This window comes from Ursus maritimus, unplaced genomic scaffold (assembly GCF_017311325.1).
Source record: "Ursus maritimus isolate PB19 unplaced genomic scaffold, ASM1731132v1 scaffold_25, whole genome shotgun sequence".
Taxonomy (NCBI): domain Eukaryota; kingdom Metazoa; phylum Chordata; class Mammalia; order Carnivora; family Ursidae; genus Ursus; species Ursus maritimus.
In genome coordinates, this window is record NW_024425008.1 from 22998861 (window position 1) to 23011229 (window position 12369).

The window sequence follows — 12369 nt, forward strand, 5'->3', positions numbered from 1 at the left end:
TGACAAAGATGCCAGGCCCAAAAGACTACACTGTGTGACTCCGCTTGTATGAAGTGCAGTAGTGAGCGGAAGTGACCTCTGACAACAGTCAGAAAGGCACCCCTAGTGGGGGTGAGGAAGCCTGCCAGAGGGCTAGAAACAACTCGCATCTTTATCTGGCTGGAAATTACAAAGTGGATCCATATGAAGATGGTGGAAGTGTACCATCAAGATCTGGGAGCTCCCCTCTCTGGGTCTCCAATTCCTCACCTGCAGACAGAGGCACTAAGCCCTCCCTCCTAAGCTTACAGCGTAGGAAGCGTCTGGCACACGGCTGGGCTGTTGGAAAACACTAACAGTATAAGGAGGTAAAGGAGGAAAGGACAGGGTCCAACGATGGTAATAATCATGAAAACAACAATAATCAACTAAGGACCAATCTGGAGTGCCAACCACACCCCAGGCGCTGTGCTCGGCACGGCTCACGCACTGCTCGTCTACTCATCTCCCTGAAAGGGGAACAGTGTTTGCATGAAATGGAAAAAACCATGCCTGACACGAGTTCAAGGGAGAAGGGCTGCACTCAGCACTCATGTGGTGGGCAGAGCTGCTCAGTCCGCGCTGCGCCTCCTTCTTCAAGGAGTTACTGATGTGGCCGTCACTCGGGGGGCCCTGGTTCCACTGCAGCCAGAGTCAGTCCCAGGAGGGGGACGGAGGAGGCGGAGGAGCAAGGAGCGTCCGGCACACCTGTGTTCAAACACCTGGCTCTGTCCCTGCTAGCTGTCTGAGGTTGGGCAAGTCGTTCAACCTCTCTGAGCTTTAGCTCTCTCATCCATACATGGGGTTATGGTCTCTCAAATCACCCTTGGCAGGCCAGCTGTAAGGAGTAGAGATTACACGTGCCATGTGCCTGGCACAAATTAGTTGCTTATAATTATTATTGCTGTTATTGTTTTCCCCAAATCTCTCCGATATCGTCCTGCCCCACTCCGCATGTCCCCAGAAAACAAAAAACCAACACTCTGCCTCAGCCCTGCCTCCCAGAGGTTAACCCAGGGCGTGAGGCTGGCTGATTTATTCTCCACTAATTCCCAGGATGTCCACTGAGGGTCTGCTCTGCCCGGAACGCTGGCCTTATCCGCAAGGACGTTTAAAGAGGGCCAGAGGCAGGAGCAGATGAACCTGGGCTCTCGGAGGGCACCACCCTGCCCAGCTCCCACAGGCCCCCTCCAGCCTGGCTGCCCCTCCTCCCAGGACCTGGCTCAGCCACGAGAGCAAGCCAAGTACAGCAGAGCACATCTTTGTTTGCACTTGTCTTTGAAAAATCAAAGCTGCCTCTGATAAAACACCATTGCGGCCCTGGACTCACTGTATCCAAAGAGATTAATGGATTTGGGGGTGCTGCTGAAATGAAAATCCCACCGCAGCCGGCAGTAAGTAAATGCCGGTCACCTGGCAAGGGAGGGGGAAGGCATGAGGCCTCTGGCATCTTTCCTGATCTATAGGCAGAGAGACCCTGCTCCCCATTAAGGCTGTTCAGGAAAAGCTGGAGGTGATCTCCCTGCCTCCCCCCACCTCCCCACTGGAACCAAAGACTTTGTACCCAAGAGCAGAAGCTCGACCCAAACACCCCCCAGGCCCACCCTAGAAGGCAAGAGTGACAAGAGCAGAGTCAGAAGCCCCAAGTTGTGCTACTGGCTGAGGGACCTCAGGAAAGACATCTGCTCTCCCTCTGAGTGCCCTGCCATCTGGAAAGTGGAGGGTTGAATGAAAACAGTGCTTCTCTTATCCTTTCCTAACCCCCAAAGGGAGACCTCTTCCAGAAAAGCCCAACAGGCAACTCTGGTGATGGCTGAGCTGTCCTGAGTAAAGCAGGGGGGGCCTGGTGCCTATCCAGCCTCCCCACCCTACACACATACCATAAGGTCCCCAAGGGTTCTAAGAGCATCTTTCCCTGAGTTCCTAGGAGGCCAAGGCCAGCTATGGCTGAGTCCTTCCCAGCCACGTTCCCAGCAGCGGTCCCCTACGCTCTGATGCGAACTCTCCTTTTATGAACCAAGAAACAGTGGAGTCAGAGAGGCTTGGGTTTCAATTCCAGCTCTACTAGCTGTGTGACCTTGGACAAGTTACCTTCCCTCTCTGAATCTGAATCCTCATCAGCAGAATGAAGACATTAAGACCTGCCTCCCAAGTTTATTATGGAAAAAAGCAACTGGTACAGCGAGTTTGGCATCCAATAAACATTTACAGTAAAAGGAGATAAAGGACAGAGCCCAAAGAATGAAAACAACAACCTTGCCACCATATTGTAGCAGGAAGTGCCTGCCAGGCATGGTGCTCAGCACTCGTGTGGCCCTCACAATCTTCTTCGGATGAGGTCATAGTCCCCATTGGCAGAGGCCACACAGGCACTCGGAGGCCTGATCTCCCAACGTGCACCCTCTCCTACATTTCCACTGGCTCATCTGCTGAGCCAAGGGGTAGCTTCCTCCTCCACGCCATCCCACCACTGGGACCACAGGCTCATCTTCTTATGTTGCCTGGGGTGGGAGGAAGGAAAGAGCATTCACCTCTCTCCATTGCTTCCTCTTGCCTACCCAGAGCTGTGGACCATGTGACTGCACTCCTCCATACCCTTCATGACTCCCTAGTACCTTTGGGGTCCTGCCCAACGTCTTCACTACCTGCCCCCACCCTGTTTTTCCACACTCCCCTGGAAACCCTGCCATTCCCTTCCCCTTCCTTGCAGTGCCATCGCTGCCCCCAACTCCTCCACCGTGACACACACGCACCCAGCAAATCCCTACCATCCTGCTGGGGAAGCCAACCCATGGCAGAAGCAAGCACTTCCTCCGTGCAGCTCCCTGGGGTCTCGCTCACACCCCTCCTGCTGCCTGGAGGTGCTTGTAAGAATTTAGCTATGGATCTGACAGCAACACGAGGTGGGGAGCTCCTTAAAGAAGGGAATGATGTCGGCCCCCTCTGAACCCCCATACCTAGCTCTGAGGAGGGACTATAAAAATGATGGGTATTGTTGAAAAAGTATAACTCCATCCCTACCGGTGGAACCCTATGGCAACCAAGAAGGAACTGGGGTACAGGCCTCACCCCACTGGCCAGCTTTCTTTCCCTGGGACCAATGGGGTGGGAGGCGGGAGACCGAAGCCTCCCTTTTCTTGTAGCTCTGTGAAGTAGAAACGGTTGGCTCCTGCTCGCCCCTGCTGGCCTGACCCCTTGAGGTCTGGGGAGCAGCAGGGAGAGGGGAGGGTGGGAAGAACGAGGAAGGTGTTCCTGGGCCCCACAGGGGCAGAAGCAGTAAGTCCCACAGATTTCACACCACTGTTCTCTGGGGCCGCTCAGCTCTGTGCGGCTCAGACAAGAGGACAGACGGCAGTCACTGGGTGGGGCACGAGCTGCAGGAAGGGGCTCAGCATGGGCCTGAGCCCCACTGTGCGCTGCCAGCCCCAGCTTTAGGAGACAGCGCAGAGGACTATACCAGATGCCCAGGGAGGATGCTTTGTGCTCAGAGATACGATAATTCTTCAGACAACAGGCTCCGTTTCAAGGCAGTGAGACCTCAGAGGGACACATCGGCCCTCAGTGGGTGGCCCCGACCACGCCCATGTCCCACGCACAGCAGCCCTGAGCGCTGAACCTCACCTCGTTGACGTCAATCTTGTTCCTCTCCATGTAGTCTCTGTCATTGACCTGGCCACCGTCCACAAACTCCATCAGAAGGACCCGCTTGGTGGACAGCTCCCAGTAGATGCGGGGGACCTGGAACAGGCAAGGGCAGGTCAGAAGGGCTGGCGGGCCCGCAGCTAGAAGCCAGGACCACAGAGAGGCACGGAGAGCCAGGCAAGGGCAGACGCTCCTCCCAGGAACACGAGACAAAGCCGAGAGGGACCGAGCAGGGACAGGCGGGGGCAGGGGGGTCAGGCCAAGAAAGCAGGGCAGGCCACACTGCCTCCTCCACCAGCTAGACCCCTGGGCCCTCCCTTAGAGACCCCTTCCTGCTTAGGGACCAGAGAAGGGCTTCCCCACTCTCCTCAATGCCTCCAGACACCACCAAGAGCCAAAACTAAAATTGGGACTTAGGGGAACAGGCATGGAACCCCTCATACCTGAGCCAGAGTTGGCACTGAAATCTATTTCCCTCTCTCACCAGGCCCACTGCAGGCTCCTCACGTGAATCTCAACCCTCTGCCTCCGCTTCTTTGCTTGTGCAATGGATGTATTCTATGTTTATGTCTATGAATGAATGAATGAACGAATTTTTACGGGGTGATAAATTTTTCAGCCAGGAAGTCCTGAGTTTTCTCATGCCCGTTTCCTACAAGTCCTCTGTGTGGCAGACAATGCTGGACCCTAACCCAGCACCTACTCGCAGTCCTCCTCTTCCCCAGACACAGGAAAAACTACATACTTTCCCGCCTGCCTTGCCATAGGCATGGCCATGTGACACAGTCCTGGCTTATGAGTCATACGTGGAGGCCTGGGAAGGTTTTTCTTTTCTTCATAAAAAGAGATGTTTGTAGGGGGCGTCTGGGTGGCTCAGTTGGTTGAGCGTCTGCCTTGGGAACAGGTTGTGATCTCAGGGTCCTGGGATGGAGCCCCGCATCAGGATCCCTGCTCAGCAGGGAGTCTGCTTCTTCCTCTCCCCTCTGTCCCTCCCCCCTGCTTGTGTGCACTTTCTCTTTTTCCCTCTCAAATAAATAAGTGGGATCTTTAAAAAAGGTGGGGGGGATGTTTGAAAGTGGTGCAACTCTTCTTACCCTTCTTTCCTACCTTGAAAGTGAATATGATACCTGGAGCTGCAGCAGCTATCTTGCAACCATGAGGAAAAGTCTAAGAAAATCAGAGATGCCAGCCCTGATACCAACATACCACTAACACAATATCAGCAGGCAACTACTGTAAGCCTTCTCGCCACGTGAGGAAAATAAATCTTTTTTCACTTAAGATGCTCTAAATTGTGCTGTTGGTTACCTGCAGACCAATGCATTCCCAGTTGATACACTCTCCAGTTCTCTCAGACTCTAAGAACACCCAATGGCCAAAAAAAGAACAGATTTCCCCAGAAACAGGCAAGAGATGGGACTGCACCAACAGCTGCTGGGGGGCCATACGAGTGACAGCCAACAGTGCCACCACTTCCAGGAGGGAAGAATTACTGGGATATCGGCATGCCACGTTTCCCCAACAACTTGTGATGGGCTTTTCTCCACTTACAAATAAAGCAAGATAGGGGGGGAAAAAAAGAAGTCAAAAAAGAAGAAGAAGAAAGGAAAAGGGGCAGTTAATTCAAGGGTTTAGGGGAATAAGCACTCCCCTCATCTTGACCCCCAAAACTCATCCAGCAATAAGATCGCAGCCCTCAAGTCAAGAAACCTGTTTCCCTTCCTCATTCTGTGAATACTGCCACATCTTAATCCAGCCACTTAACCTTCAATGCCTCCGTTTTCCTCATCACAAAGGACTGTTCCTGCCCCATCTCGAGAAGGAGCTCTGAGGAGGCCTGGGGTCACACACACACGTGAAGCACTCTGGGGTCCCTGGAACAAAGCTTCCAACTGAAGTCAAGTGTCATTGCGGTTTGCTACTTCCCTGTAGGTCTTGCCATTTGAAAATCTGGGCTAGTAGAGAAATCTGTGACTCTCTATGACTGTGAACTTAAAATTCGGTCTTGCTTGGTACTTTTCACACGCTATCTTTAAAAATATGAGTGCAAGTTTGCTGTTGTTGGCCGTGGCTGTGGCTTCCAAATGGAACGGGCAGATTTTTGACGTGAAGTTCCTTTCTCAGTTTGTGTAGAAACCTAAGCTTGGCAGTGGGAGCCTGGGGCTCTGGGGATATGAGGTCAGACCCCCATCTGGGCCTGCCTGGGGCAACGTGGAAAATCACTTGAAGGAGCCACAGATGGAAAGAGAAAACCCAAAGTCTGGAGACTCTCCGGGCTTGTTAATCAGAGCGGTGGGAGCGCTGCGCTCCCCACTCCTCCACCTTTCTCCCCAGCCTTCTCCCAACGCAACTGTCCCTGTCAGACAACACAACGGCCCCTGCCGCAGCTGCTTAGATCTGAAATGACAGAATACCAAACCTGGGAGGTAGAGAAGTTTGTCATGGGAGCTCAGGGAGGACGGCGAATTGCCCCTTGACAACTACAGCACCGAGATGACTACAAAATGCAAATCTCCCTGCTCACCTAGGAGAAACCTGGCTTGACCGTGGGTCGACCATAAGGTCGATGACTTGCCCCTAAATCACCCCGTGGGCAGAAGGGTTTGGGAACATAAGGCGAAATTCCCCCCCCAACACCCATGTTTCATCCCCGTGCCACCTTCCATCAAAGTGGAGAAAGATGAAAGAAAATCATTCTAAAGAGGCAATGAGAAGAACCCTCCCAGGCCCCCCAAACAAAACTCAACCCAGGGAGGCTCAGGGGGGCCCACTAACCCCACAGGCAGGGTCACACCCTGGCCATCAGGACTCTGGGTCCAAAGCCTATCTCCTTGTTACAGATCAGAGGCCCCACTGTGGGCTCCACCCGTCCTCCATGCTGGGGCCGATCCTGATCCCAAGAAGGAGGGCACAGGTTATAGAAAATTCCAGCCCAAGACCCTGGGCCTCAGCCGCATAGTCTGGCCCTGACCCATGGTTCCATTTTGTTCCTGTGCTTTGGTCAACACACCTGTGAAGCAGGCCCTGGTTCTCCTGGGCCAGTGCCCATCACCTGGGGAGCCCACAGAAGCAGAGCACAGATCCCGAGGCAGATAGTCAGGCTGGAGCCATGGTTTTGCTACCTCCAAGCTGTGTGACTGTGGGTAAGTGTTATAACCGGAGGGCCGGCTTCCCACCTGTAAAATGGCGATGACATTTACAGCAAGGCAACATTCCCGACCTCCTGCTAGCACATGTGGAATCCTGGTGCTTGGCACAGCGGCACACACTTAGCTCCTGCTGGACAGACACCAGCTGCCTTATGCCAGCCGTGTAGACTTTCACAGGTGCTTCTGACACATGACCAGGGCTGCGAGTTAACGCTACAGACAGTTCAGCACGATTCAGATCTGCCCCATAAATTATCACGAAGGCAGAACAGCACCGTGGTTTAACCCGCAGGCTCTAGAGCCAGGCTGCCTCCATCCAGAACCCGCCTCTGCCCCCGACCGGAAGCCGTGTAACCTTGGGCAAATGGTTTCATCTCTCTGGGCCTCAATTTCCCTACTGTTGACAAGGGGCTAATGATGGTCTTTCCCTTGTGGGACTGTGTAAAGATTAAGAATACATGTAAAGCACTTTAAAATGTGCCTCGCATAGCACACGCAAGTAAAACATAGTAACTCCTATTAATGATTCTACATCAATGGTTCTCCATCTTTGAGATTCATAGGAGGGGGTGGTGCTTCTCCAAAAGCATGCACATCCCTCAAGGTCTGCCCACAATTTCTGGAGAGTCCCAGGACCCTTACCTCGCACTAAGAAGTGGCCCCCTGAAGCGGCCCCGCTCAGGAGATGACCATTTAGCTCTCCCTGCCTTCACTTGTCCAGGCACACTCCTGTCTCTTCTGGTCTCAGACCCTGTGCTTCTAAGGCTTCTCTGTCCTCCCTTGTCCCAGCTTTCCCCCAGGTTAGTCACAAACCTCACGGCCTGCCCTGGCCCCTCCCCACAATATACCGCAGATCCACAGACGCCCTGGTCCTGACCGCTCGGCCTGGCTGCCCTCTCACCCTCTCCCGGTCTCCCTGACCCCATGCTTCCATTCAGCGCTTGTCTGAGGCTCAGAGATTTAGAGCACAGGGCTGAGGTTATTAAACCCCACTGGAAGATGCCTCGCACACCGAGAGGTAAACTCTTCGCTGAGGCTTAATTACGCACAGATGTTGTGATGGGGTGCCCGTGTGCAAAGGCAATCTATCTCCAGTTTTAAGAGCTGAACTGGGTTCACAGTGCAAAATTTGCTTCCCACTTGTTATGTGTTTAGGCAAAATTAATTACTCAGGAGCCTTAGTCGCACCATTGTCTTAGGAAAAGTGTGTGGGTTTTAGAAGGGGCAGGTCAAATTGTTACATTAATTATTTACCCATTTGGCATCCTCATTTCAGAAATTTGTGTTATTATTATTATTACATGTCTTGGTCTGGCAGATGCTAGTTGGCCCCAGCCAAAGGATGATTTGCTGTTTCCATGGGAACGGTGAAGGAGATGGTTCTGTGTGTCTGGTTCATAGCTCTGGTGCCGAGGAGCGCCCCTGCCAGCTAAGAGGCAACAGAATGTCCTTAGGCGAGCACCAGAGATGAAGTCAGAAAATCGGGGTTGCAGCCCTAGCTCCACTACTCTAAGACTGTCACTTGGAAAATGGGGTGATGGCTGTTGGAAGGACCCAATGTCATGGTACCTGCATAGTGTTCAGGGAAGCCGAAGAAACATTTAGTCAATATTGCCTATCCCTCTGTACACTCAACACTTCTTGGAAGCCCCCTCTGAGCTCCTTACCCTGAGCAGAACGAAGCGCTCGCTCTCGGGCATCCACAGAAACAGGGCCAAGTCTCTGTCACAGGCTGCACATCTCTGCATGGCACAGGCCTGGACTGTAGCAGCACAGTGTGTCTGTCCCCCCCCAGATGGGACCTTTTCTCAGGTCGGAGCCAACCATCTCATACTCAGCCAGGCCCCCTAGCTCCTAGCACAACAAGGTCAGGAAATGCTCAGGAAATGCGGGATGAAGGGATGGAAGAAACGGGAGATGCAAGCAGAAGCAAACATGGCACCGCGCTAATGAGTTGGTAGGGTTCCTTGTCTGAGACAGCCACGTTTTTATTGAATTGGTGGCTTGAACTTCAAAGCTGGGGCAATGGTACCAGCTCTAGTCTGCACGTTGGGATTTACAGGCACAAGAGGGTCTGTACATCCCGATCTAAGACAGCCAGCTGAGGAAAAGGCAGTCGAACATAGTACTGGGGCATCCAGTCGGACCTGACTCTCAGCTCACTCAAAGGGTCAAACTTGGCCAATGGCCACATCTTTCACCAACATCAGTGTGAAGACACTACACTGACCCACAGTTGTGGCTTTTCCTCCCATCGTCTGAGCTCTAGGATTCTCGGGTGGTTAGGGTGGGCACACCCTCTGTCTCCCATCTCCGTTAACCAATCTGGAGAGCAGAAATATAAACACCACCTCCATCTCCTACGATGTCTTCAGAAGCCACTTTTGTCAAGAGCAAGAGACCTTCCCATTCAGTGCACTGAGACCCCCTCCCCAAGAAGAGCACTACCAGTTTGCTCTGGAACTAGCACCTGGAGCTCCTGACGGCTCTGTGACTTCCGTTCCCAAACGATCCAGGCTTCCTGTGAAGAGAGAAGGGCTGATCTCTTCAAAGAGTTGAAAGCCAAGCTCTCTGCACAGAGTACCAGACAGGCCCAACCCCTGTACCATGAAGAGAAACCCGTGGGGGAAATGGGTCCAAGACCCACCAAGGACCAAATATGTCGGGAGAACAGTGGTGCTGGCGTGCATCTATCTAGGGAGAAGCCTATGGAGCCCATGGGGAACGTCAGGCCAATCCTCAATGACCCGTTCTAGGGCCAGCTCCTCGGCAGAGCCTGCCCTGCCCTGATCAACCACAGAAGTCCCTTCTCCTGAATGGAGAGCTCGTACCAGCAGCAGGACCTCCCTCTTACAAAGCTGCTACTTTGTATCATTTTATCTTGTTTCCCACAGTAAGTGTCTTCTATCATCAGACAGGCAGTTCTTCTATAATACTTGAAAACACAAATTTTTTCTAATGCGATTGATATATTAGGGGGCAGTTTGATCGCAATGCAAATCTTGCATTGGGTTATATGAGCTATCCTCCCCAGGAAACACCATGTGAACACAGGAAACTGCTTCCCGCCGGGCTGCACAACACGGGCGAGCACAAAACACACACACCCCAACATCACCAAGGGCGTCATAAGTCCCAACCACACACATCTGGTGTTACAACTTTCCGTCCAATTCCCGATGACGGGCCTCCCACCACGTCACAATAACGCACAAGCAGCAACTCTGTCGATGCCTGTTTGCACAAGCAGATGTCACGATAGAGTGCCATGTGCTCCGTGGTCTTACGTACTTCTTAGCCATTTAACGTGTAAAACTACGCTACCGTTTCTAGTAGGTTCCCACCTTCTTTTATTTTCTGTGTCACTGGTGACATTGTTTTAAATTTGTGTTTTCTCTTTCGTGAATTGTCTTTTTTTCCTTATTTTATTTTCTACTGAAGTATAATGAACATACAGTGTTACACTACTTACAGGTGGATGAGTCAACAATGCTATAAATTACTCAGAGCTCATCACAGTCAGCAGACTCTTAATCCCATTTATCTATTTCACCCATCCCTCCATCCACCTCCCCTCTGGCAACCACCAGATTGTTCTCTGTATTTAAGTCAATTTTTTTTTCTGTCTTTATCGTTCACTTGTTTTGTTTCTTTAATTCCATACACAAGTAAGATCATATGGTATTTGCCTTTCTCTGTCCGACTTATTTCACTTAGCACTATGCGCTCTAGTCCATCCATGTGGTTGCAAATGGCAAGATCACATTCTTTTTCATGGCTGAGTTGTACTCCATCATGTATATATCACATCTATTCTGTCCATTCATCCGTGGATGGACACTTGGGTTGCTTCCACATCTTGGCTATCGTAAATAATGCTGCAATAAACACAAGGCTGCATCTATCTGGATCATATGTTAGTTCTGTTTTCAGTTTTTTGAGGAACCTGCATGCTGTGTCCCACAGTGGCTGCACCAATGTACATTCCCACCAAATGTACAAAAGGGTTCCTTTTTCTCCGCATCCTCGCCAACACTTGTTATTTCTTGTCTTTTTGATTCTAGCTATTCTGACAGGTGAGAGGTGATACCCACTGTGGGTATGGTTTGCATGAGTGATGCTGAGCACCAGGTCATGTTTCTGTTGGCCCTGTTGTAAGCCTAGCCCAATTTTCCCCATAAGCCCTGTGCTTTCTGTTGTGTGAGTTTGCATGCTATGGAGGTTTCTAGGAACACATACGTTGTGTTATAACAGAAATGACTGTACAGGGGCACCTGGGTAGTGCGGTCGTTGGGTGTCTGCCTTCGGCTCAGGGCGTGATCCCAGCATTCTGGGATCGAGCCCCACATCAGGCTCCTCCGCTGGGAGCCTGCTTCTTCCTCTCCCCCTGCTTGTGTTCCCTCTCTCGCTGGCTGTCTCTATGTCATCTATGTCAAATAAATAAATAAAAATCTTAAAAAAAAAAAAAGAAAGAAATGACTGTACAATAAATGAGGTAATAAATGTATAGTGTTAGGAACAGCACCAGAGCACAGCAGCATTAGCTCCCATCATCATCAACGTCCTCATCCCATGCTTCACGGAGGGAGAGACCATAGCTTACAGGCCCTTGGGTATGACTCAGTGTCTTAGAATTACAGACACTCAGTAAACATCTGTTTAGCCGATAGGTCAACAATCACAGTTGGTATTTCTTTTAACACTGTCCTCAAGAGCTTTAATGTGCGACACCAGGGTTCGGAAACAAGACTCAGGAAGGAGGCATCCCCACTCATGTCCTGCAAGGGGGGGACATTCAGGGCAGGGATCAGTCTTCCCCCACACTCTCTCACCACACCACCATGCCCCCCGTTGCCCTGCTCCTCCTACCTTTAAGAAGTCAAAGTGCTTGAGCATTTGGGCTACTTTCTCAGCATTCCTCCCTTCGTTGAGGAAATCCAGCTCCAAAGGCAGGTTCTTCTTGGCTTCATCCACCAGCCACATGAACTCAAACTCCGGAAACAGCTGCTTCACGGCCAGGACAAGCACCTGAAATCCACCGAGCACCCCATCAGTCAGCCCACGGTACCCACCACGGGAGCTCCGTTTCCTGCCCTCCTGCCTGGGTCTGGGCATTGACAAGTCCCTAGGCCTCGCCTGAAGCAAGGCCTCCCTGCTCCCCAGGGGCCTGTCCCCGCAGCTCAAATCCAAGATGAGAAAAGCCCAACAGCCGCCAGCAGTAAGAGCCCCCATCTGCCGAGCACCCCCCGCACGCCCAGTGCTGGGCCAAGTGCTTACATTATTATTCTACTCAGTCTTCACAACTCTGGGAGGTCCGTGGTATACACTTGACCCCATTTTACAGATGAGGAAGTCAAGGCTCTGGGAGGTTATATGATTGTCCCAAATTTGCCCGGCAAGGAAACAAAGAGGCAGAATTCCGCTTCAGTCCACCCAGCCCCCAAACCCTTGCTCTCGCTCACTTGCTGAACTGCTGCCTCGGCTGCACCCAGACTTGCTCCTATGGTCCTGTTTACAAAGGGCAGGGAGGGCATGACAACTGTATGGCGTTCTGCCCCTT

At 51.9% G+C, this 12369-nt stretch overlaps 1 protein-coding gene across 5 annotated transcripts in view; it reads right to left on the reverse strand.

The window, feature by feature from the left end:
• Positions 1-12369, reverse strand: part of ADCK1 (aarF domain containing kinase 1) — a 140193-nt gene that overhangs the window by 44520 nt on the left and 83304 nt on the right. For all 5 annotated transcript variants that reach the window (XR_570646.2, XR_570644.2, XR_570643.2 and 2 more), the window contains 2 exons: positions 11679-11837; positions 3640-3756 (listed from right to left, as the gene is read on the reverse strand). Coding sequence is in view for 2 of the 5 variants with exons in the window: in XM_008699209.2 (XP_008697431.1) it covers positions 3640-3756; positions 11679-11837 (276 nt within the window). In the remaining 3 variants the exon portion in view is untranslated. The remainder of the gene's footprint in view (positions 1-3639; positions 3757-11678; positions 11838-12369) is intronic.